This window comes from Hylaeus anthracinus, unplaced genomic scaffold, assembly GCF_026225885.1.
Source record: "Hylaeus anthracinus isolate JK02 unplaced genomic scaffold, UHH_iyHylAnth1.0_haploid 12001, whole genome shotgun sequence".
NCBI lineage: Eukaryota > Metazoa > Arthropoda > Insecta > Hymenoptera > Colletidae > Hylaeus > Hylaeus anthracinus.
The window spans coordinates 6,927,497-6,955,227 of record NW_026534348.1 but is presented as its reverse complement, the minus strand read 5'-3'; the positions used below and the strand labels follow the sequence as shown (position 1 = coordinate 6,955,227).

At 36.7% G+C, this 27,731-nt stretch overlaps 1 protein-coding gene across 7 annotated transcripts in view; it reads left to right on the top strand.

Annotated features, from left to right (window-relative positions):
- LOC128891134 (regulating synaptic membrane exocytosis protein 1) overlaps positions 1 to 27,731 on the top strand; it is a 145,866-nt gene that overhangs the window by 41,771 nt on the left and 76,364 nt on the right. For 6 of the 7 annotated variants that reach the window (XR_008460764.1, XM_054150368.1, XM_054150367.1 and 3 more), the window contains exons 2-6: positions 7,166 to 7,522; positions 13,809 to 13,890; positions 21,960 to 22,041; positions 23,059 to 23,200; positions 24,600 to 24,854. Coding sequence is in view for 6 of the 7 variants with exons in the window: in XM_054150368.1 (XP_054006343.1) it covers positions 7,490 to 7,522; positions 13,809 to 13,890; positions 21,960 to 22,041; positions 23,059 to 23,200; positions 24,600 to 24,854 (594 nt within the window). In the remaining variant the exon portion in view is untranslated. The remainder of the gene's footprint in view (positions 1 to 7,165; positions 7,523 to 13,808; positions 13,891 to 21,959; positions 22,042 to 23,058; positions 23,201 to 24,599; positions 24,855 to 27,731) is intronic. The other variant, XM_054150369.1, reaches the window with a different exon arrangement.

The window sequence follows — 27,731 nt, the reverse complement described above, 5'->3', positions numbered from 1 at the left end:
CTTCATCCCATTGCACGGAGCGTAACGAATGGTATTTTTGTTTCTTTTTAATTATTTAACCATGTTCCAGGACTCCGACCGTTCTGAAACTATTACCTGTGTCGATTAAATAACCGATCATCATTGTTTTGGTAGGTGTCACTCGCGAGGTTGATTGCAAACACCACCCGCAAAAAATAAATTATTTATTTTCTACTCTTAATAATTCAAAAAAATACCCTGAACAAAATATGTATATGAGACGCAGCTTGTAAGTAAGAATATTTTCGTTTTTGCAGAATTTAAATATCCGAAATAGTAACCGAGAAAAAAAATAATAAAAGTTAAGGGTGTTTACCCTCATATTACTCTTAAACTTTACTTTTAGGTCAAAAGCACTGCACGGCACATAATAGCAACGAAAATTGGGCGATTGCCTGTCCTTATCCTGCTAGACCCTTTAATACGACCGCAAAGGGTTGAATCGTCTGTATAAACGTATATACAGTAAAAAGTCTGTACAAGTATACGTATAAAATCCTTGTATTTTTCAACAATTTCCGCTGTTAATTCTTCATATCCTTCCAGTTCTAGATTTTAACCAGAGTATTAGGTTTTCACCTATTAAATTCTTGCAGAAGAGATCTTATGATATTTATTGTCACAGGTATGCGTGAAATCTCTATATTAAACTTTCAATATCGCCGGGAGAAATCCTCGAACATCAGCATATCCTTCGGCCTAGAACCTGGTGTTCCCCTTTAAGTTGGAATCCTGGTTAGGTGACCTCTGCCTATAAATCTCCTTTTCTTTCCAAAAAGTACCTACTATCGAACAACCGTGCATCGCTCTGCCATTTACTCTTGAATTAAGGCTCGAGCCGTGGAACGAAGTAAATGTTGTCCGCGCCCACTTATCCGGAGAACCGTAATGTTAGTTTTCATCGGATGGCTAGTGCCAGAGGATTTTTATAGGGCCGTAAAACGATCGTTCTCTCTTATGAGAAACCATTTATGTCGCCGCATTAACTCGCATTCAGAGGAGAGATTAAACGACTCAAGGGTAATCTTGACAAAAGCAATTTCCCTGGCCCGGCTGTTAAACATAGTACGTCGAGAACCCTTTTCCCTGTCGAGCAAAGACTTCGACGAGTCTTTACGCGACTCATAACCCAGACATATTGATTAAACCGCATATATCGCGGTCCATTTCCTTCCCTCGGTTAACTGGAGCAACCGACGGATCAGTAGAACGAATCCTTTCCACTGAATATTTCCGGTATGACCGTGTATATATATATGTGTGTGTGTGTGTAACCGATGCTCGAATATCCTGCCGGACGATCTGAATTTATTTCACTTGAGTCTATTCTGAACTTTACGATCGACACCGCAGATGTGGAGAATGCACCGTAAATATTTGCCTCGTGTTTCATGTGGTATAGATTGCCGTTGTACATCGCGAACACGTGGAACTTAATTGTAAACCTTACCGCACGTTGCTCCAATAACTGTCGTATTTAAATCCTTTCCGGATGATAGGTCGACGATTGTTATTACGGAGACACGGCGATTTTGGTAGTAATTGGTGGATAGAGTATTGGAGAATCGTGATAATTTGTTTTCCATTTTCAAAGGTTTCGACGTTTTTACACTAGTGGCATTTACAAGAGGTTTACACGCGTTTATGAGCAATCTTCTAAATTTGAAAAGAGAATTTTTGCTTCTCGTACGCAGTGGCGGACAAAAGGAAGTTTAAAAAATGAGCGATTCACTGTAACGCATTAAAAGGATGATATGAAATGAAAATGATATGAAAAATGATATTTATTACAAAAAAAAAAAAAAAATAGAAAAATCATTTCATGAATTTTCGCACCTATTGATGTTCGAATCAATAAATAATTCAGGACATCTGATAGAAAGTTCGTTTAGTATCATTCTTACGCCCCTTCTTCTACCCGTGATCCTCCAAGATTGTTTTGAAAGAAAGAAGACACAATTTCTCGTTTAATATTAACTTAGTTTGTAAGATTGGAAATCCTTGAACTTTGGAACTATAGGAACTTACACTTTGGATTGGTTTTTCCACGCATTATACCATAAACTTTGTGCTGGACTTTGCACAGCGCACTTTGGAAACTTTGAATCTGATTCTGTATTTTCGCATTAGAATTTTAAAGTACAGATACTCTGACGATTATACTTAACCCATTGTTAAACTGTCGTGCAATCTCTGTTAAAACGGTGAATTTCATTCTGATTCAGTTAACCGTTTGACTGCGGAACTCGAACGGTTGATTTTTAAAAATTGATTTGACTAAATAAATAAATAAATACTGAAGCAGAGATACTATTCGAATTGTTATCGGTATGAAGAAATAAAATGAGTAAGCTAATTAGCGAGACATATCGTAATGATAATCAAACTTAAAAACTTACAATCAGTGAAGTAAGGACGAAGGCTTTAAATAAAAATTTCCTTCTGGAAGGTAGAATATTTGAACGTTTGTTTAGTAGTTGTTGGCTTAAATATCGTAAAGGAACAAAAGCTTTGTAATGCTGCATATACAGTGTAAGAAGTATTCGTACAGTAATTAATTCGAAATAAATGGTTCCTGTACGAATACTTATTACACTGACCGTGTGTATATTATACTTGAATAGCTTCACGAGAAGATACGTAGCAAAACAGAAGGAACCTGGATCTATTCTTGTAAAGATGGCAGGAAGACGTTAAAACGATAAACCCATTTCTATAAAGATGGTGTACCGACGTAATAGGATGAACCTATTCTTGTAAAGATGGTGTGGACGTTAGTAGCATAAGTCTATTTCTATAAGGATGGTTTAGAGACGTTAATAGGATGAACCTATTTCTATAAGGATGACGTAACGATCGTGATACGATCAGAAGAAAGACTCCATGCTTTGCCTTTGTTCTACAAATTGTAAGTTTCTAAATTTAGTTCTAGTTGTATCGTACATTACTGACTTGCTTTCTTATCGTATGCTTTGATAATATTTTTCGTCTTCTTAAATTTAAAAACTGTTAGCTTCGTCGATAAATAAATGATTACATTCGATTTCTCTTTTGGACCCGCTTCAGAGTATTATAAAATACAAAAAAAAAAAAAAAAATGAAATAAATAGAAAATACATAATTAAAATGTAGTACTACAATACATATAAATGTATAACTACGATATATATATATTTTTATATAATTAACATAATATATTTTGTATATTTTTATATAAATATACATACATATATATTTTTAGAACTACATTAAATGTACTTTCTATAATGATTGTATAATTATAACTGTATTATAATCGTATACTGTATGTATAACTATACATATAAACATACATACTTTAAGTATTTTTAAACATTCTTAGAGAATATAGTATTGATATCATTAGAAGAACAGGATTGCGTTCAATCAGGAATACTTTGTTATCCTTCTTCATGAATTGCGAAGTAGCCACGAAGTAAAAGAAAACACCAGCTTTTTTGTCAGCTAACAAACGACATCTGTCCAAGATAATCTGGGAAACAGCGAGGTTCCATTTGTCTTGGATAACCAGAGAAGCGTCGATAAAAGAAAGACTATTCTCCGAGTAGTGTGAGGGAATCTTTGGAGGCTGCAACAAGTAGTAACAGTTCGTCTTTGGGCGGACCAAATTCCTGAAAAAAACGCGAAATACGAGCAAGTGTGTTTAGATCATTTACTACACCGACGGAAGCAGTTATGTTTTTTAATAAAATAAATAATCTAATCGTCCTTTTTAACAATAATTTGAATTAATCAAATTTCGTATGTATTAGATTATTCAATTTCAAACTCATCTTATTTAATGTCCTCTGAAACTGTTTCTCTTATGGATTCGCTTCAATTGCTGCCAATTTGGTGAAGATAAAAGTAAGGATGCAACTTTTGAACAATTAACGCTCTCAAGAAATGGGCTCAGACAAATGTTTATGTTCGTTGAATTAATTTTTGAGAAATATCATCTTATAGAGGTACAATGAGACGATTTTATACTTTTAAACTTTTTTATACGTACAGTTTATTCATAAGACAGTTATTTTCGCAAATGAAAATTGTAAAGTTCGTGGTAAAAATTGAATTTCAGGAAGAATCTAAATATTTGCTGTGGTATACTTAACTTGGAATGCTTGCAGCTGTATTTTACTGTCAATCGTATAGAAGATTGATGAACTGTGTAGTAAACATCTAGAGTGGAATTTAGGACACAAGCTGAAGTAGATTTATCGTAAACTTCCTTTACGCGATCAATTTTATCGTGAAGATATCATTAAATCGAAGGCAACAGAAAAGACAAATAAATCTCCTTTGATTGATGTAGCAATGCATATGGATTTACCGATTCTGTATTCAGTTCAAGTGCTTCGTACTTTCATAGTTCCTTTGGAGCTTTACGTTGACGTCAAAAGTATCAATACGTCTAAAAGGACTCTTATTTGAATATTACCAGGATCATATGTGCTTCTCTGTTTACTTCTGACGTTTTTCTCTTTTCACTAAATTTTAATTAACTCCATTCCATTGGTTCCTGGTTTCAATTAAAATTGGGTTCATCTCTTACAATGACTAACGTTCATGCACAGATCGTCATTATTCCAAGAACGTAATGGGCATACTCGATACTCTCGCTCGAGCGATTTTATATATCGGAGGGTGAAGAAATGAGCTCCCATAGAGTCCAACAGTTTCGAGAGTATCGACGAAGCAGTTCGTTCGTCGCCTTTGTAACATCTGCACCGCCTACGAATACTTGCGGTTATTCAGTCTCTCGCCTATAAAACCATATTTCCCGAGTATTCGTCAGAATATTCGATGGTTCCTTTAGATGATAGCTAGGGGTGAAAGCGAAACGAGGGCTCAGAATTTTCCCCTCGACATACTTGTTCCCTTCCTGAAGAAACTTTTGGCTCCTAGCGATAGAAATTTCGACGGTGCACGACGACTTTAGATGGGGTACGGCGAATCGATTTATTGGCGGAATAAAACTTCACGGGAAAAATTTCCTTAGAAATTCGAAGAAGCGCGCGGAGTTAAGAGCGTAGCTCAGCCTCAGAATTTTTAGAATCGATATTTCTTCAACTTCATATTTTTAGGAATCGAACAACCGCGATCGTCGAGCGGTTTATCCTTGGGTAAGATATTTTATTAAGCGTATCTAGGTTTAGTCCACGTTTCATTAAAAGGGATTTCTAGTTGTGGGAATTATACTCGATTGTGTAAACAAATTTGCATTCTTGTTGACGAATGTTTATCGTTCAAAACTTTGAAGTCTGTGGTCGAAGAGAGTTTATTTCCTGAAGTGCTTTAAATTTAACAAAAGTAAAACTGATATCGCAATTGTCGAATAATTAGGTACTTAAGTCATGTATTTGTGATGTAATTCTTATGGCGCGATGATTTGTATTATTGCTATATTACCGATATTTTTATTTCAATTCTTTTAGCCAATATTCTTGGTGCTTTATAGTTGCAGCCGCGCGAAATTTACTGTGGGACATGAGTCGTAAATTTAAAGGAAAAAACGTTAAGTGTGCTGCTTCTTAGCTTAAAGTACACTTTGTTTCGAAAGTTTTCGTGTTTCGGGAAAATTAATGTAGTAGATTTAGGCAAAAAGACAGTCTCAGGTGTCCTTTGAAAAAAATGGATTTATGGTTACAGATAGAAACGGCGACTTGGAGTTATATTCTTCTTGTTGTTATTTGTTTATTATCTCAACTACCACATTGTTAAATACGGTTAAAATAGATAATATTGATCTATTAATATTAATTACAGAAACGTAATACTTAAAATTATTTAATTAACTTACATTTCCTCTGAAAGTTTTGAAATCATTTTCAGATTTATATACGTTGAAATTACAATAAATATTAACATAATTTAAGTCTATGTAGGATTAATAACGAACAAGACCACGACGACAAGTAAAAAATACCACTTGATAACAACAAGTCAAGAGATCAAAACAGAAATTGTGGGAAAAAGACACGCAATTAATATTACATTGCCAAAACTAACCATGCTGTTATTTAAAGTTTTACTTACATAAAAAAGTTGACGAGCGATAGAAAAATTCCAAGTATTTTGATGTTATTCGAAGTATCTTGACTAATTAAAGAAACGGAAAAATGAAATTGCTGCGTCCAAATGTACAAAATTCCGTTCTAAGGAGCTCGGTATGGTAAGGACGGGAATGAAAGATGAAGACAAGACTTGGCGTCTCCTGGGCGAATAAAGAAGCTGAATAAGGGTGAAGACGGAGGCGGTGCGGAATTTCAAGTATGACGCTCATAATGGTCTAGCACATATTAGTTTATCTCGTAATGATCCCGACGAAGCAGCTCGCACTCCTTAGTAATTCCTTCCTTCCTTCGATGCTGCGTGCTCGATGGAATTCGTTCTCGGTGACCTCGAGAATGAAGCAAGGTGTCGCTTGAAATTAATTATCGAGATCAATAAAAGCCGCAGTGAATGGTGCAGTATGTTAAGGTCACAAAGCGGTCTCTTCTTGGTGGTAAATTAGGTTATTGCACAAATAAGCGCGGCGCCGTTTAAATTACTCGCATACTTCAAACATTGGACAGCACAGTTACTTTCGAAGTGGATTTGAATGATACCTTTACCGTGTACTTTTTGTCTTATATTATCTAAAAATATCGACCTCATTTAAGTTGCTAAGAAAAGAATAAATTCCGACAGAAACGCAAAGGAAATATCGATGTGTAGTTTAGGTTTTAATTAGAAGGAGTTAAATGTACAGAAATGTACATATGATGTGTAAATATATATTTATTTTAGCTTTTCAGCCAAGAAATGGACTTGGTTACAAATCGTCCATCCATTTTCACATTCTCACACACTTCTCCACACTCCTGCCTTAGATACCAATCTTAATATTAGTAACACTTAACATACTACAAAGGCTTAACAATAAACTACCGTAGGCTCTGTATACCATTCTAAGTTCTAATCCGTATCCTTATCCTTGGTCTTCTGCTATATTTCTCTATTTTCCTCTCCTTTCCTTTCGCTGTTTCTCTATCTTCTCTACCAATGTTTCCTCCCTTAATTCCCCTAAAAAAATGTACATACGATTACAATTAAATACAACAGAACGTCGTATTTGTTTCAGGTGATTTCTGCGTGCAGTTGTCCAACGAACAATTTCGGATGCTACGCAGACAGGAACAATCCGATGTTCATGGGAATGCGTTTCTGGCAGAAGGCTGAGCCAACTGGCTCCGCGTTGTATCGATTCGTTTTCGAACATCCTAGTTTTCGGCGCATTGAGAAGATTGTCGCGATCTTATTGTGAAGCGGGGACGAACACAGCCGACATCTGCCCTGAGAACGACTTTATGCCGGTAACCACGGTCGGAAAACAAAACTCCAAGGAAGGCGCAACAGGGAGCTAAGAGTATTTTCTCCGAAAGCTGTGTGGCACTCAACTTCCAAGATGTTGCCTATGGCAACATCCTTAGTAAAAAAGGTAAACTGTAGTACTCATATACTGTCGCTGATTTCTTTCGGCATTGCGCAATTCAGTGTTGTCAAATGAGAATTGAATAAATCAAACGCTCTTTGTATTAATCAATTAGAGACAAGTAATGGTAATTGATAGTTTCGTCATGTTGGTTTTCGCGTCCGTGTATTGTAACGTTTATGGTTAAAATTGTTTATGCAGATCACATAGTGAAATCAAAGAGGTATCGTAAAATAGAGTGGTACTTGAACACGTAACAGTTACGACTTTATGTCAGTAATCACGAAAGGGAACATGTTTTACCTCTACACGCTGATTACAGAACATTTACAGCGTATTTAGTTTATGCTTGCACCACGACGCGAGAACATGGCCATATTTCTTTGAATCTCGGCGATCTGACACGAGTTTAGAAGTAACTGACAGTAAATTATATTCCTCTATCTGTTGGTAGTCCGCCTCGAGTATAGATTAAACGCTATCGTTTCAAAATCGTGACAAGATTCTAGATCAGGTCGTGGAGATGAAATTTCATCGCGTTGTAACTATCCCAGGGGACGTTCTTTTTTAATATCGAGTTTGTTACCTGTCGCATCAGATTTTCTTACTTTGCAAAGCCTTCGGAATCAATTACTTCAAACTCAACGGACCAGATGACTGCAAAGAGAATAATCGAATTAATAAGCTTTATATTTCATTTCTGTTTTCCGACTTTGTAGATAGCGGTGGAATATTTATTCTAGATTATGCAAGCAGTGCGCATATTGGCAAAAGAAAGTACGAGATCGAATCGAAGGGAAAGTGAACAGATGAACAGGAACCTATGTTTGTCTTATACAAATGTAAAGTTTCAAAATTAAACAATAAAAATCATAGCGATGCCTATTTGTCTTTCTGTCGTATCATAAATTATTCGTTAGGAAAATAAGTGAAATTTTTCAAGCAATAACCTAACATTAATTGATACGACGGTATAGCAAATGTCTTTACAAAATTATTCAATTATAATTTAGCCATCGGATAAGAAGTACGACTTGAATATCATTCGTCCTATTTTTGATACATACAAAGAACATTTGGATTCTGTTGATGCCTTATTACATAATTACGCATATTAATAATAATGATATTGATCGTGTACGAACGAATACAATATTTTGTATTAAATAATAATAATACAGATAGCTTACAGAGGTTAAAAAAGAAACTGTTTTCGTCGTTGTTTTGGAAATTTCAAATTACTTTATAGTTAGCATAATTTGCTTTCTTTGGTAATTTGAATAATTAATTAACAAGAAGTAATTACATGTCAGTATCAAGAGTAATTACTGCGGTTCGGCCTAAATCTGCTAGACTCTCCAGTAAGGCTTGCTTGGCAAGCCTTGCTTTAGGTCTGATTAATCGTCTAAACGGTTTCAAAGATGCGGAGCATTGATATCAAACTTCGCGTCAAGAAGAGATCTTAACATCAACCATTAGGCCAGTACACACCAGTAAATGCTACATTCCCAGAACTGAATTATATACAGAGATTGTGGGAACAAGGCCAGATTATAATTAATTTCCACACGCAGAACACCGATACAAGAAACTGTTGCATGATCTAATCCCTTGGACGCTAACCGCGCTTATGCGCGTCCAGTCAATTGGTACGCTATAACGATAGGATCAATTTAATTGTAATACATACTTGTTAATACCGATACGTACAGAATAGATACGAAAATAAGTCATCGTTGGTGCTTCTTGACATTTCTTGCAATTTCACTACAATTTGAGTACCAAGTGTCATTATTATACTGCGGATGTTTATGTAAATTCATATCTTTACATATGTCGACTCGGTCGTAATGAGATACATAGAATATAAAAGTTTCCTGTTTTTGCAATTGTAAATGTTATTAAATTTGATGAAAGTAATCCAAATGAAAAATAAATTAATCCGGCGTTCCGTTAAAAACACGAGAGGTGGGTTCTGTTTGTTCTCCTGCGGTTGACCTAGAAAAATTTGTTAAATAATTAGTTTTTCTGTTCCATTTAATTCAAAGGTGGTATATATTGTAGGAGTCTAAACGAAAAATAAGACACGGGGATTCGAAAACACTCACGATCCTCGGATCCACAGTCGACCGCTTTACCTACGCGACCAATCCCGTACCCTACGTTTCGCGTTCTTATTTGACTCGTTATTGTTGGGTATGGGAGGCGCGGATACTACAATATCTATCGTGGCTTTACAGAAAACAGCTTATTTAAATCGCTGTGAATACAATACCGTTTCCATGCCCATAGTTTGTTCGTGCATTTTTCAGGAACGTGAACATCGTCACAAAAGACGATTGATTCGCGAAATCTTTTCTTTTTTTATCTACCCGGTTCATGTTATCCGATATATTCGGTTCGTTCTGTTCCAATTGCGTATCCTCTTTTTCTTTATACTAATGCAAACTCACGGCGTACATTGAAACGAAATCCAGAATAATCATGAAAAAATAAAAAATACTGGAGGCATGGAATTTATCATTTTTTTTTTTTGTATATAAAAAGAAATTATACTATAGCGTTACTCAAGGAGCTGTAATCATACGCGAGAAAAAGATTTTTCTTCATTTTCATTTCGCATCACAAATAATTGTGGAACGTTAAAAGGTGGAAAGCTCGTGGAACAAAATGGTTCGTACGTAATTCCAGAAAATATATCTTTGAATTTTTCTTAAAAATTGTCGCGAACTTTTTGGAGAACCCAATATACACATATATATATGTAAGAATCACTATACCATATTTTCTCTTGCGAGCTCAAGCGATAAATTCACCACCTCTTTACCTTACGAGCTCCTGAGAGATCATTATTTCAAATGTCAGAATAAGCAAAAGTAATGGCGATTTTTCTGGAATCTACACCACCGCGCGGCGTTATGTGCCGCAGTACGATTAGTATGCATTACTAACCAGAAGGCCACTGTACAATGTCAGCCGTTTAATATTCACCGTGAATTTGCATACCGGGATTCCATCGTTCGCTCAGATTAGGGTAACATTCCTCTCGGCCTCTTTGGAATCCTCCCAAAATCCAGGCCTGCATTACACCATGCTGACGGATCGAAGAACGAAGGACAGAACGGTATGGTTGCGTGCATGCATCTCTAAGAGAGCCACCGGAAATCCATGTATACATGCTACAGCAGTGTTTCTCAAACATCACTTTTCCACCAATTTTCCAATGAAGACAAACTCTCGGAGCACCGTCTAACATTAATTTCTTATTTTTGGTTGTACAACTAGGGAACTGTTCATTGATCAAATTTCTTTATGCCTAAAAGATAGTAACATGAGGTAATCGTTCGTCAACACGTTGATTGCGGCGTTCGAATTCGTGGTTGCTACCACGCGGCGGAAGGAACGGAAAGAACGGCGGGTAGCAATAATAGAGGTTGAGAAGCAAGACGGCGAAAAACACACTTTTTCTTTTCCGAGACTGAAACGGCCGAGAAGGTACACAGACGGACTAATGATGAGACCATATAGCAAGTTTCAAGTCGAAACATCGAAAATTCAAGGGTGGGGAGCGTTCAGGATAAAATGGGGTGTTGAAGAAAATGTATACACTCGATCTACGTTAAGACATCGAACTTTATTATTCGAGGGATAAAAACCGAAATGTCCGAAGACTCGCAACATGGAATTCTCATCCGGATGAGAGTTCCCTTATCGGACGACTGTCCCGCTCTGAATAGAATTGTCTCGCGAAGTGACGACCGAAGACGCCTCGCAATACACCTTTCTCGTCCTCGTTTCCACCCCGTCGCGGTGTCTTCCCCCACAGCCTCGAAACTAGGGGTAGTTGGTCGCCTGGTGACTCACGGAAGGCCCAACGCGCTCGTGGATTTTTTCGAATTTATGACATGGCCGGCCGCCGAGCGTCGGAACCATGCGGAATTCTAAAGACCTCGAAACGGTCACATCTGGCTTGATATTGACGGCAATCAGCTACAAACCGAAAGCGACATATTTCGCGAGCATGTCATAAACTATTGTTGGCCCTCCGTTCAGTTCTCCGCGTCGCTCGAGGAAGAATATTGACGACCTAACGGTACACGATTACAAAGGAGCCTAAATTCTGCCGACACTCGAGTTCTATCCGGAACACTATGTTAACAAGTCTTTGGTACCTGTACGAGGTCATTATAATCTCCCATCTTAGCGGAAAACCACTCGCATGAAAATTACTCACGTGAAAACTAAATTATTCACCCTCAATGTGGAAGAGATACGGGGGTGACCAGTTGCGAACCTCTGCGTTGGTGAAGTCTTTGAGAATAAGACAAAGCAAGACAGAGATAGTCGGGGAAACGGATAGGAAGGCAGATAGGCGCGGAGTGACAGAGACAGATGGATAGAATGGCCAGCAGCGTGCCAGACGAGCTTCGATTTGCATACCGATTACAAGATTGGCTCTTGACCTGCCTATCGTCTGAAGTTATTTACTCGCAATGTTGCGATGAAGGTCAAGTGAACTATTCTCAGAGTATCCGGCGTTAAAAACAGAAGGAACGTATACGAGCACGTGATAATTATTAGGTCGGTCAAAATATCGATCCTTACTACTAGTCACTTCTGAAAGTCTCGATGTATTTCGTAAGCCGGTTCTATTAGCCGTAGTAGCTGGAGGAAGAGAGTTGTAAATATAGGTCAGCGTGTGTTTGACTTTTGAACTATCCCCCTCGTTACTATACAGAGTGTTCCAAAAGTCGGGGAGGAGCCGGAAATTGGGGGTAGCTGAGACGATTCTGAACGACAATTTCCTTTGCAAAAATGTCGGTGGGGGCTTCGTTAAGGAGATATTAAGCAAAATCAGTTGGGACAGTGATTCCCAGCAGGTGTGTACGCAACGAAATCGTGCAAGTGTCGCGAAAAATGTTTAATACATTCACATCGTTTTTTAGACGGTAGATACGTTCCTCAGAAATCGATGTAAAGAGAAACGTGTAAAAAAAGAAACATAGATGATCGGTTGACAGGTTTGTGACCACTTGGCATATCTGAGTTGAAAAATTCGATAATTGTCTTAAACTAAATGACCATGACTACGGCTTGAAGTAGGATCTTATTTGGTATCTCAACAAATTAAGAAAATTGTGGAACTTGGAAAAAAAAATTTTATAATTAAAAATATTCCATTACTTACGATCAGAATACCTTTTGAAATTAAAAAGTATATCGCGTTAAAGCGAGACAGTATATTTGTACATTAAAATCAATTTTCCGATAAAAATTGCTTTGGTTTGCGCGTATTCGATTAGAGTAAAAAAAAAAAAGAATCCATTTAATATTCGTCGCTCAAGAGGTCAACAATTTTTATGTCACCATAATAAGTTTTCTCAACATAGCGAGTACTTAAAGAGAACTTTTTGATCTACCTCTATAGCTAGGTTTCCGAAATATTGCTCAATAAGTCGACAGAATTATCAAAGTCACTTCAGAGTGACGGTATAAACTTGATAGTTTTATAACTAGACATTTCAAACCACTCACGAACTACAGTTGTTTCGCTCACTTTATGGGACAAAACACGCCTCCGATGGAGATTACGCGGGAGGAGCTGCGCCGAGTTTCCGAAGTCAGCGATTCTCTACTCTACGGCTATCTATCGTGAAATACAACTTCAATTATGACGACCGCTCCCCTTTAGGAGGAGTAGACAATGAAATCGCACCCAGCGTAAAATCCCCTTTGGGAATTAATTCTGCGGAAATTAATGCGAGTCCTGACTTTTTACTTTTACAGAATATTAATACGTATCTTGAAGACTGTTAAAACATCTATTTATCTGTTATACATATTACGTGTAAAAATTAATTCCGTGCCTGCACTTTATGTTCAATGACTATAGATAAGGTAGAAATACTTACTTGCCAGAAATCCATCTCTAATGTGAATTTTTATGGGTAGATAACCTAAGGTTCAACCTGACGAAGATTAGAATATTATCTACGTGTTCGAAGTTCAATAGTTCAAATAGTAGTTCGAAGTTCAAACAATTTTGTGTACTGCTGTTCTTCTAACAAACTGCAAGTGTACTTGATAATTATAATAACTGTAGGAGTATAATAATAAGCAAAATTTCATGGATACTAAAGTTCGCATAGATGCGGCGTGACGGTCCTCAGGTTGAGAATTACGTTGTACGTATAGAACCTATAGATACTGTTGTAAACGTCGGTTGCGACTCTAGCACCGCGCATCCGTTTATTATAAACCATAACTCAACAGCAATTATTTTCTGCCGTAGTTCAGTTCGGCAACCGCATCGGACGAAGGCGGCACCGCCTTCAGCAGATGGAGGCAGTTGGGAAGCGACGTGATACGAGATGGTAAGTTTTGTTACCGTTGCCATTTAGAACCAACTTAAACGTGGCGAGACTAATTAATGATTGCCACGTGGAAAATATTCTATGAATATCGAAAACCCAGTAGTAAGTCAATCGTGATACTAGCAAACAAAAATGTTTACATCTCGGAAACGGTTGACCTTTGGACCTATGTTTACTGAAGCTTTTTTAGTGTGTCCTATACACCATATAAATATTGAATCCCTTTTTTTTTTTTTTTTGAACACCCTGTATATGAATGTTAAGCGGGACCGAGTGCTTGTGAGAAACGCGCGAACCGCGCGGTTTCCTTCTAGTGATGAGGACAAGAGGTGCCACCACACTAATGAAACGAAAAAAAAAAAAAAAAAACGTTTTTGGTCAACGTGATATATCAAACTAATGAGGTTTCTCCGTGCTTCCCATTTAGATCTAGCCATAGCGCGGCAGAAAATCCATCCTCTCGTTTGTTTCGCGTGTTTCAACGAGTATCGTTGAAGCAAATTCAACGAACGCGCACTGGCGCGGCGTGAGAAAACGCGACCAACCGGAACAAGCCCGCATAAATAGCGCGCACGTTTTTTACTTAATTACTGCCGGGTCGAGTTTAACAGGGAAACGCGACGACGAGCGGGAAACCGAGTGCCCGAGGACAATCGCGAAACAACGGATTTCGTTACTTTTATATAATCCTCCTATTTAAAGGCGTCGCAATTTGTTTAAAATAACGCGTGACAGGTGTAATTCACACGGTTTCCTGGAACGTGAAATGCATTTGTAATTTGAATGCAGTTTTTCTTGCGAACGTGGAAAGAGTGAAGTCCTTTTCTTTTTCTTCGCTATTTGTGCATTTTTCCAAATTTTCCTTTCATCTACGAATTCATTTCGTCAATTGTATAGACGCCAGAGTACTAGGTGCTTTATTAGATGTGTATTTAACTTTCGTTTATTAGTATTAATCAGTAACTATTGAAATCGAGGATTCCTTGAAAACGAGTTACACAATTATTTATGTTTTTCAATCTTTAAGGAGGAGTACTTACGCTTGTTAAATTCTCGTATTTTCCGTAATTTTTAGTCGTAGCACCAGGAAACCGGGGTCGTAAGGAATGTTGAAGTTGTCAAAAACGCCATACCAATTACTGGGTGAAAAAGATGAGGAGACGGAACAAGAAAGCCGACTCATCTTGTGTAGAGAGGGAAAGACTCACCCTGAAAAATTTGTTCTCGATGCCTGACAGATATTTGCAATTTGGAAGAGACCCCGCGTCTCGGTTCCTTCGACGAGGCGAACTAACCTACTTTCTAACGATGCTCGGTCTCTTCGTTAGAGTCATTCTCATCGAATTTAGCAAATGAAATAAACTCTAACTCCGAGCCGAGAAAACAGTTTTCCTTGCGACACGAGGCATTTGTCTCGCTCGTGTTCGCCTTCCGTTCCCTATAGATACTTTTATTGCGGGTCCTTTGGAAGCCTGTCGAAATAAAAAGGGAAACTTTACCAGCTGGTCTTGAAATACTCCCCTTTTCTACGAACCTGCAAGCGCGAACTTCCCTTGCGTTACGTACTTTAATCGAATTTATACGAGATGCAATCGGTGCTACTCGAACGTCATGTGTTCTTGGCTGAGTAAAATGGATTTGACAAAAAGCCAAACATTTATGTCACAGCAATATCATATTCCCCATCATTGTTCAAATAATAAGTATTGTTAATAATTAATTTAACTATTGTCGGAAATTAATATTTATTCATATTTATTCTGTTACTACCCATCCATTTCATAGCCTTACAGCATCCATCATTGTTCAAATAATAAGTATTGTTAATAATTAATTTAACTATTGTCAGAAATTAATATTTATTCATATTTATTCTGTTACTACCCATCCATTTCATAGCCTTACAGCATTTTTCACCATATAACGGAACATGGATTTCGGCTGTTCGAAAATGAAAAGATTTTCAATCTTAAAAATTAATTAATTTGTTGTGATTGTGATCGACTATACAAGTATTTTCACGAGCAATAATGCTTCTCTATGGTTGCACATTAATTTCATGAATAACTGTTCGATGTTATCAAGTTGCATCCCAATTGATAAAAATATCGTATAAACTTTTCTCTGATACTATGTAGTAAGATTGTTTCACTTCAACATATTATAAAAGCAATCTCTTTATAAACTTTGGTACTTCCATGGTGAAACAAAAACAATTTTTCGTACAGAATTTCATACTTAGAGTGCTTTGCAAAAGTTCTGGACAGTTACGCTTTTAGTTCTCCATTGGAGCGTAGAACGCCCCTATAAATAAGAGGACTGCTTCTTGATCGTACCTTTTATCCTTTCTCTACATCATGCTTTAATCCCGTAATATCAAAAATTCATGACTCCATAAAAGAATTCATTCACTCCCAACTGTTAAAGATACGAACTCTCGGTTTCTTAGTTTTTATGTAATTCTCTGTTTTATTATTTAAAATCTAAGTTTAATTTGTTTACATCGTAAAGATCCAAGTCGAGAACAACTTTAAATGTTTATGTGCTCCGACACCGATATAATTGGCACATTTGACGAGGTGTAATTCGAAATATACTTCGTGTACTGCTTAACCCATTCACTGCCAAGAAAAAAGCGTTTTCCCTTAAGCACCAAGATTTTATACAGATGTATAAATCTAGGGGATTCGTGTTTATTACCACTTCCAACACACGGTTCCTTTCACGCCAGGTGTAGTCCACGCTCTTCAACGCAGTACCCGATTTTTTACCATCATTTTACCCTTGTGAAAAATGGTCAACCATCTTGTATGCTGTAATTCCGCGAAGCGCATCTTGAGCTGTTTCAATGATTCTAAATTAAATTTTAAAAAGAAAATTTACGATCCTCTTTTGCAATAATTCGTGACTCAAAAGACTATAGACTTATCCCTTGAGTAATTGCAATCAATTTGAACTACGACACATCTCGTAGTTAGCAGTGAATAGGTTAACAGAAGCTTTTGTAACTCAGTAACTGTTTCGCATCTGAAAAAATCCTTTTGCAGGATATTTTTAAATATTCTAAAAATTTTTTAAATACAATCTCTCAAGAATCAGTTTTTTGCACCGGTCGAACCAGAATAACCCGTTATATTTGAAAATGTCCTCTTTGAATATAAAAAAAGTATTTTACAGTATCATGATATATTCGTACGTGAAGAAGAAATGTAAGATGTGTTTGAAAGTTGCTATCTTTCTCCTTTTCGAGCTCCATCAACTTCTCTCGACATGTACCACGGCATTTGATTTATCCAACCTCCGACTCGCTCCTAACTCACTCCGTGTTCCATTAATTACCTCGATGATTAACAACACGAATGTGTTTCGAGATCAATTACACCAATGACCGCCTCGATATCAAACGCGCAGGCGAGCATGTGATCCCAATCGTAGGTAGATTAAAACGGAACAGTCTCAAGTGGCATTAATTGCATATTTTGCACACATACGCTGAACAATGGTGGAAACGAAGGGTTGTAATATTGAAAAATAATTCCTATAATACGCCATTGAATTCGTAACTCGTATTTCAGAACCAAAACATAGTTAACACGATACAGCTTAATCTTTTGAACGCGAAGAGCGTATACAGGGTGTCCCAAAGGTCGGGGAGGAGCCGGAAATGGGGGGTAGCTAAGACGATTCTGAACAACAATTTCCTTTGCAAAAATGTCGGATGGGGCTTCGTTAAGGAGATATAAGGCAAAAACTCCGACCAATCAGAGCGCGCGTAGACTGTTCAAGCGGCCGCGGTAGCGAAGGCTACGCGCTAGGCGGCAGCGTCAATGTCCTTCGATGCACGTCGAGTCACTTGTTCGCGTACAAGCGTGGCCGCCAGCGCGTAGCCTTCGCTACCGCGGCCGCTCCAACGGTCTACGCGCGCTCTGATTGGTCGGGGTTTTCTCTTAATATCTCCTTAACGAAGCTCCATCCGACATTTTTGCAAAGGAAATTGTCGTTCAGAATCGTCTCAGCTACCCACCATTTCCGGCTCCTCCCCGACTTTTGGGACACCCTGTATATAGGGTTGTCCGGACGTAACTGTAGACACCCTGTATAATATTAGTATAGATATCGTTTCACTTCAAACATCAAGCTCTTTTTTATTCTTTAGCAAACATTCCTGTCAGCCTATGTGGGTGACGTGGCATTCAACGAGTTAAAATGTTTCAACAGCCGTTTGACTTAAAATAAATGATTAATTCCGAGTAATCGTAAAAATTATTCCAAATTATCAAATTATATATTAATCAAATTATATATTGCCTAATATCTCTTGTTAATTAGTCATCTATCGAACGATGAAGGTATGGCGTGAGAATGTTGGATAAAAACGGTAGATGTTAGTTTCCATGTACGCTTTTTCAAAGCTTCGTACACAATTTCCTAGGACGAATATAGCAATTTATATTTTCTCCGTGATGCTCGAGTGCCTATCAACGAAACGCGTCATCGCTGTCTCTGACGTACATACGATTTTATTTCGCAATTTGCAAATCCACTCCTCTGCCGACGATACAGCAATCAGCGGATGTGTATCGACAGAATACAACGCAGCGAAACGTTTTTTTCAATCGAGTTTTCGAACATTTAACGACCATTCAAACCGAAACTGATATAACAAAAATAATTATCGAGTACTGTTCGAAACGAATGCGAATGGCTCGCTCGATATCAACGTCACAGCACGACAGTTATCTTCGTTCATTATATAATATAAACATTATATTTGAAATATTATATCTCAAGTATTATATTTTTTATTTATCGTAAGTAATGACATTTATTTATTAAGTTAAATAAACAATATCATAATTCCGTAATGTATACCGAATCGATGAAATTTTGAACGAATAATTTTCGTAAATCCGTTGATGATGAGTGAGAGCAAATATTGATAGAAATGCAAATGTTGCTACATTCGTTGTTGCGCGTTATTGTTATCGAAATAAGTAAAAATCGATACGGAAGAGGGTGTTCCAGTGGTAAAGTGATTCATGTTACCAGCAGAATTAGCGTTTACTTCCGAACTATGATGAGTATTTATGCAAAGTTTCATATAAACACTCATTATGGTCTATTGTATCTAGCTTAACTTAATTTCACAAGGAAGTTCGCCCACGTTCATAATGTGCATGATAAAGTACGCATGGCTACAAACACGATGCGCAAACTAAAGTTGTGAGACAAGTATCGTTGCGTGGAAAGCAACGCTTGTATATGAAGAAATTTTTACACGAAATTTTATTCGAATTTTATTAACATTTTCCTACGAGTACAACACCAGAATGAAACTCAGCTATTTTGTAGAGAAAACTTCAAGGGACGCAACGATCATTTTTTTCGCATTTTTAAAAACGCGTCTTCAAGGTCGGATTCGCAAAATAAACATTTATTTATAATTTTACTATCGCAATAATTAGATTTGCTCCAAATAAAAATATATTCAGAAAGAGCGATCCCTCCCGTATAAAATAAAAAAAAAAAAAATACGTCAATAGGATGAACAGTTCCAGAGAAAAAAAAGATTTAAACGTACCACCGATTTTCACGAAAATGGTCGAAAATCACAATATTTGTAGGCTTGTATTTCTCAAACGGTCTCGAAACGAACAAAATGACGACAACCTCCCCGCACCCCCCACAACCCCTCCTAATTTCATGGAATTGTATACAACGTACAGCGAAATTTTCCTAAAAAGCGTTTTCCTTTTACGCTATGCAAATTTTCCTATTCATTTCGAAGCAAGTTTCCCCGCTGTTCAAACGGCTGGCCATGTTAAATGTAATAGCTCCAATAAAACAGGGAACGGTTTCTGCAGCTATCAGCAACAATTACTTGCAGATGTTACGAACAATATAAAAGTTAATGCAGAGTTTAGAGGAGACGCGAAACGATACCGTAATATTTTACAGTCAGACTTATAGAGGCGTGGCGCGCGCGAACTCGTGAAAGTAGAGCATTTCAAATAATAGGATGACGCTTTGCATAAAAGTAAGGAAGCGATGGAACGTGAAATCGAGTTGGGACGGCCATGTACGCCGATAAATTTCACCTTGTGGAAGAAACGAGAAGAGACAGAGGAGAGAATGACGAAGGTGATTGCCAGACCAATTAAGCGATCGGTCTGGCAACCGTTGCATATGGGTACCAGCTTTTTCTTTTCGTTCCGACGCGGTTATGAATTTTCCAACGGCGAAAGGAATCCGATAAAAAGAATCGTAATTTATCGAAAATCCGTTGGCTTATTATATCTTTATGGTGCTCAAGATGAAATGGAATTTGGAGCTTATTTGAGAAATAAACGAATAAAGAATATTTTTACACTCAATTTTAATTCATCGAGTCAACGAAATAATAAATAACTGAATATAAGTGAAATATTCGATTTATAAAAATAGTTTAGGAATTATACATGTACCTACGCCAAACATAATATGTATTTTTGCTAATGTACTTACACGTTTCTATTTTTTTTTTTTCTAAGAATAAATTCTACGGTATTATTCATGTCAGAAATGACGTAAGTTAACATTCCATTCAATATTTCCTTATTTCTTGAAATGTTTTAAAACTTCGGATGTTTGAGAGACCGTACGTGTTAAATTTCAAATAAATTATTTTACAATTTTCACATTTCTTTTTCTTCGTCATTTTACACGTGGCATATAAATGAATTCAAATACACACAATTTCAGCTTTGCTACGAAGGGGATGGAATCAGATAAATTTTAGATAAAATAGGATTAGAGTACGATAAGAAGGAAAGATAGAATACTCCATTAAGGACCATTCTCTTTATTTATAGGGGAATTTAAGAGCCTAAATGTCCTATTTCCATGGAAAAACTTTCCGGGCACCATTTCATTTGCATAATGGATTGCAAGGGAGAAAAACGTAGATGATCGAGAAATGTAATTTAAACTACATAGTAACGTATTGGTATTTCACCGCTTCTTAGAAACATTCGATTAAACATTTTTTTTCTTTTTTTTTTACGCAGTACTTACTAATTATCTAAAGTGTACAACTTTTAAAATCTTTTTGTTTGACATCAACTAAAGGTGTATTCCATGAATTGTATATGCATCGTGTGATCATTTAGTCAAAATGAATTATTTATAGTTGAAATTATGCTGAAACATGCCTTGCGTTTGAATATTTTACTCTATCATCGTTTCTTTTCCTTTTTATACTTCTATCATTTTCACGAATAATTCTTTGTTCGATATATTGATTTCGTTCATTATTACAAAATACGCGTTGCTAGTAAACACCCATTGAAGCGAGATACTTTATTTGCACTGGACTCCTAAACTGCGAACCCTGATGTCCTTATCGTTCACAGAACAAGTATTTAGCACTCTCCTTATCCTCCACAAGAAGTGTTAAGGACTCGCCGAAAGTCTCGAATTGTCCCTCGTAAACTTTGCGCAGATAAACACGCGTAAGAGACAGAACAACTAAGAACACTCAGAATGTTTGAAACTTTCGTCAAGGACCAGGAATACTCGCAGTGTGGATTAATACTCTTGCACTACTATTTCACCTAGACTGTACAATCGGATTCAACTATTCCCATTCTGCTCAAGGATTCCCAAATTCTCCATAATGAAACAGATCGCAGATATTAATAAGAAAATAACAAGAAATAATATTTTCAGTCTAGAATAAAAGATTGTTTATTAGCTTTGATGTTGAAAGGATTTCTAATACTATGAAGAAACACTTTAATACGTTACTGAAAATAAGATACAGAAAATACATGGAATTAATCGTTACAGATATTTTTTTGGATGACTGAAACACAAAAGCACATACAATATCATAGCTGCCACAGATAATTGTCTGATTTGGCTTTGTACATTTTACAATTTCCGAAAAAACAAATTAAAGTAGAAGAAATGTGTCGTTGTAGTGAACTCGATCTTTTCGTACACTGAAAATTGAAATGAATATGTGTAACCCACTATCTGCACTTATTTAATTAAAAATGTACATACAACGTTTTCTGTTCTTTTTGTAGTTACCAATTTTGGCCCTGCGAGGGTCACTCCACAAGAAGAAACGCAACCCAAGGAAGAAACCACAACAGAAGCAATGAAAACGTAAGGTTCTTTTATTGTCAGTCTTTTAATTAAGGAAATTTTAACGTTTCGAGTGTTTTTTTAATTGTAGAATTATATTAGGAAGCACGTTAGGGTAAATTACAAATGCATCATTGTATCATATAACAATGGACATACGTTTAAAACCAAAATTTTATTCGAACAGACTGTCCATGCTGAAAAAGAAAATTGTTTATTTGCATTCAAGAAAAGACTAGTTACTGTATTACATGTGTACATTATTGCATTATCTTAAAGAACTAAAAATCCCTTTTACTTACTTGCTCTTTTCTTGATTATAATATTTAATAAACAAATGTTTAAATTTAGCAGGCATATATTCAACGATGAATTTGAAACAAGTATTTTTTTTCTCCAAAAATTGTATAATACTTCTTTAAAAGTATTTGGCGTACGTTACAACGAACCACCCATTAATAATTGCAGTAATTTCTAGCGTATTGTGCTCGCGGCACCTAATTAACGGTTAATGAAGATAGATATCTGCCTATCCATTACGCGGGAACTGAAAATAGTAATTAAGTGCAATTTAATTTTCAGAATAGAATGTCTACCCAGTACACACATAAAGAAGTAACAGAAATTTTGTGAAACTATACGAAACACCACCTGTTTCTCTTTGAGTTCATTGTGTACTCATGACTACAAAGATTAATGGATGAACAAAAATATTCACTTATCAGAATTTTTGTTACATTTTCGAATAAACATACATTGCACGAACTCTTTCATCACATTTCGTACTTTCACTTATTCATTATTACGTAGAATTTTTCGTTCCATAAAAAGTTGTTTATCTTATAATCCTTATTCGGGATGTTTATCCAGGCCAGAATTTTGCTTGCTTCTGCATAGGGAAATAAAAAGTTTGCAGCTGTCAGAAAAATTTATCGAACTCAAAAATATTATGTTATGTTGGCACGCCGCAAATTAAAACGTATCGCTAAACATGAGCCAAATTCGAAACTTCAACAAACTTTAACTGGGATGTTTCAGGAAGTCGAAAACTGGAGACGATTGCAGAGTTTGCCGGAAGTCCATCGCACCTGAGGAAGCTTCGAGAATTTGCTGCGAGTGTCAACACAAAGTTTGCGAGGACTGCGCTTGCTATTCGACGACAACCAATTCGGATGATCCGGTGAGACTTACGAATACCTAATTACTACACTCGTAAACACGTGTCGATTAACCTTTAATTATACAACATGTCTCTAAAGATTTCTGAAACTAAAAGCGGAACGTCAACCCTTATTACGATCTAACTATACGATAATCAGAAAGATACACTGCGGAGCACAACTATAGCACCACCTATATTTTTTAATGTTTTATGTTCATGTTCCAATTTCTTAATGCTTAACTTTAATGTATTGTATTATTGGTATTGAGCATCAGATGAGATGATAATCAAATTAGCTACGTAGAGCACAGGTTTGAATATTTAAGAAATAGTAATCAGCGTCAACGAACTTTTCCAAGACGTAGTTTACGCTCTCGATTTATTGCCACTTTTAATTATCGTTTTTCATTTTATGTCTACCTCGAATACTCCGTAGATTCTTTAAAAGCCCGGCAATAGACTAATGGATTACGCTCCAATTTATCCTAACTCTTCATGCCAATCTTCATTTTCCATCTACGTTTTCTTTACATTTTTTTTTTTTTCATTACTTGATTCAGGATCCTTTATTTCTCTTATTTCGTTATTCTGCATTTCTGTACAATCCGATTATTTTTCCTCTACAATAGTTCGCATTATGGAGAATTATTTTCTCTTACTCGATAACACATTCTCTCTTTGCTTTCTACGTTCAATTTCGTTACCTTCATTTACTCTTATTTTCCTAGCAATTTCTCCGGTGTAATTTGTTTTTATATATTTCTCGGATCATTTGTTTATCATATTTTCTTTCCGTTTATTTCTTTTCGAGGACGTATATACAGGGTGTCCTAAAAGTCGGGGAGGAGCCGGAAATGGGGGGTAGCTGAGACACGATTCTGAACAACAATTTCCTTTGCAAAAATGTCGGTGGGGGCTTCGTTAAGGAGATATTAAGAGAAAACCCCGACCAATCAGAGCGCGCGTAGAACGTTGGAGCGGCCGCGGTAGCGAAGGCTACGCGCTAGGTCGATGCTTCGATGCACGTCGAGTCACTTGTTCGCGTGCAAGCGCGGTCACCAGCGCGTAGCCTTCGCTACCGCGGCCGCTCCAACGGTCTACGCGCGCTCTGATTGGTCGGGGTTTTCGCTTAATATCTCCTTAACGAAGCCCCATCCGACATTTTTGCAAAGGAAATTGTTGTTCAGAATCGTCTCAGCTACCCTCCATTTCCGGCTCCTCCCCGACTTTTGGGACACCCTGTATACGCCCTTCGCAGTCAAAGGTTTAATATGAAACCGTCCAATTTATAGGCAGTCTATTCATTCAGAAATTTCTTCACGAATAAACAGAATTTTGTGCATTAGTTTTGAAATCGTTTAACTCTCTTTAAGCATCCATGTTCGTGGGAATACATTTTTAACGTAATTGTTTTCAGTCGTCCTGGCGATGCAGCGTATGTCGTAGAAAACTTGCGTCTCGGGACCAGCCAATTGTGACACAGGAATCGACGGATTCTTTGCTGGAGGTGCCGGTCCTGGAGGCTCTTCAGAGAAGACACAGCGAGGCGAGACTCGTCTGTCAAACTGGAAGTCAGATTGGAGGACTTGGTACCGGATTGGCACCGCCGAGAAGTCCAGAACTGAGAAGGCATTCAGCTGGGTCGCCTGCCAGTTTGAAAGAACTCGAAAAGGTAAGTGAGATTTGCTCGATGTCTTGACATTATGCTTTTCGAATGTCCTTCAACAACGAAGTCGAAATACATTGCGAAAATCATTTTCTGAATCGTATTTGCTTCGATAAGCATTTTCGCTTGATAGGTTAGCACGCTGACTGCCATGGTAATTTCAAGAAAATTAATTATTAATTTTCTTATATGTATATATAGTGTTTATGTGTATCTTGAGGATCAAGGAAATATTGTTTACTTACAATTAGATATAAGGGAGTGTAATTTCCTTTTTAATTCATTTACATGGATCATTTTAATTATGTTTATGTAAAACTGAAAAGTTTAGTCTTTATTAGAAAGAAGAAACTGTTTTATTTTTCGAAAGTACAATTTCGAAATAATTGTTTTAAGGTTCGTTTCAAAAGTTCGGAAAGAGTATTAAAAAACAATTGATGAGCTTCAATTGACTAGATTCTTCAGACTATTCAAATATCAATCAATCCAAAAATCACAGATCACCGACGATTCATTATTCGAACGAATAATGCAACACAAATAATACCATGCATTGTCATTATCCAATAGAATTCTACAATACCTTGCTCAACGAATCGATTATCCCAGAATTCTTAAAACAATTTCGGATAGTCATTCACATTAGCAATGGTAAATGCTCCTACAGCCATTACTTCCTTAATTTTTAATCCAATGAGTACTTGTTAGTGCGGCCGTTGCAGAAACTCTTGGTTAAGCTAGTTAAAATAAAGGTATTTGATTATTAGTTTAAGTTATGAAAAAACCCAGAGTGGTTCTCAAGAGGAACTTTTAGGAAATCGGCTTGGCAGTTGGCGTGTTGAAAGAGTAGACTGCTTATTAGAAGCTTGAGACTACCACCGTCGCTACCTGCCAGAGTGCTTCAAAAGTATGCCACAAACTAGAACATTCAAATTCCTTCTGTCAAAGGAAATTTAATAATCCTGTACTATTGTACCTCCATTTTGGAGTTGTAAACAACTATTGTAACGGAATTCTCTGGAGGCGTGCTGCTTTTTTCGGCCGAGTAAGCACACGGCATCAATTACATGTGCGCAAAATACATGGTTAGTAAATTGAAGCTAGATTTCAAAAGCAATGAAAATTATGCATTTATATATTCTTTGGTTTATTCTTGTTTTAACCAAATCGCCTCTGGAGAAAATAATAAGATATTTTAAAGCAGAACTGTGGAAATTTTAATTAAAATAAGGAGCAACTACTTGAAATAATATATTTTCGACCGTTATTTTCAATACATTTATTTGAAAATAAAATTAATATCAATTCATTTGAAGTAAAAGCTATTTCAAATTACCAATTATTTCGTTTCTTTGTTATTTTAAATTTAACCAAAGAAATAATTTTTCAAATATTATGCAACAAAGAGAATTTATTTGAAGAAATCTTTACAGCAATTGGCTTTCACTGACTCCAGAATGAATAATCTGAATTTCGCCGTACACGCTCTTCTCGAACAAACTTGATATAAAAATGGGAAAAAGAACACTAAATGAAAGCATATGGAACGATTTACTTCGTTTCGCTTTTAGTAGTCTCAAACTTATAATCGGCAGTGTATTCGACCTATTGTCTTCGATTGTTCGGCCATCAGAATTATAAACCCTTCCAGAGCTGGTGGCAAACGATTCGCGGTCGAAAATTGAATATTCCTAGCAGTCATGCTTTCGTTATTTTGGCAGTATGCCAGAAAATATCTGGCGCGTTCGCCGGCAGCGATTTTATTTAGTTTGAATGTTGACGTGGGCTATTTGTTTTGCAATATAGTTCTCTACGACTGAGAGCATGTTTATGTATGTCGGTGCCTTACGCTTGAAACGTACGCTTTGTTCTGTTTCCTTTTTCGATCGCTAAATCGTGATTCGATAACTTTATTGTGCAATCATTTACTGTAAAACAATTCTGTATAATACGTTCACAAGTTTATGTCACAATACCGTGTAGCCTCGAAGGGTTAATTCAGTCGTAAAGAAGGAGAATAAAATCTTTAATGTTAAGTATTATGAAAGTTTAAATTTATATTCAGGATGATTGCTGAGACAAGAAATTTTTTTTTTTAATTAATGGTGCCATTTGGGCACATCTCTACGTGTTAACAATAAAGTAAAAATTCTAACAACGCTGAACTTGAGAAATACTTTCATAATCTTGAAACTCCGATGGAAATTTCAAGCATTAATGAAAGAAATTTAAACAGTCTGACCGTGGAACGATTTTTGCTGGAAATTCTACCGGTCGTACTACTGCCAGGGTCGCGTTCGTAGTTTAAGCGCCCCGCCCAAGTAGATGAAAAAATGTTTCCTTATAGAGAATGACAAGACGAAACTTTTTTATAGTTGCAGTTTATTCATCCGACGTTTAGTATAACAAATAAAAATTAAAAACTTAAAAGTCTTTTTCCCCGAAATTCTACTTCTTGCGAGTTCTACTTCTACGGTATAAAAAAAAAAATAAAGAATTTTCCCAACGTATCTCACCGTAATACTCGATGCTCGTTTATGTTATTTGTCTTACGACAGTCGCTAATTGTAGCAGCGCGACGCGAGGTGAAGTGCACGTGATAAAAATTATTCTGGAAACGTCACGTGATAAATTATGTTGTGTGCTTACTCGTTGACCACGTGCAGCAAACGTATAAATTAGAAGTACGAAGTATGTGGCCTTCGCACGAATCCCAGTGTTCTAGTCGGAATACAGAATGAAGATACTAAACGAGTTACGGTTGGTACAAAAAAATGAGAGATGAAAGGAGTTTGAGGAAGAAATTGCTTCGAACGGGAAAGTCCTTCGAGAAACGTTACGTTCGTTGTGGTTTGGAAAGTTTCCACGAAGAATCGAATACAT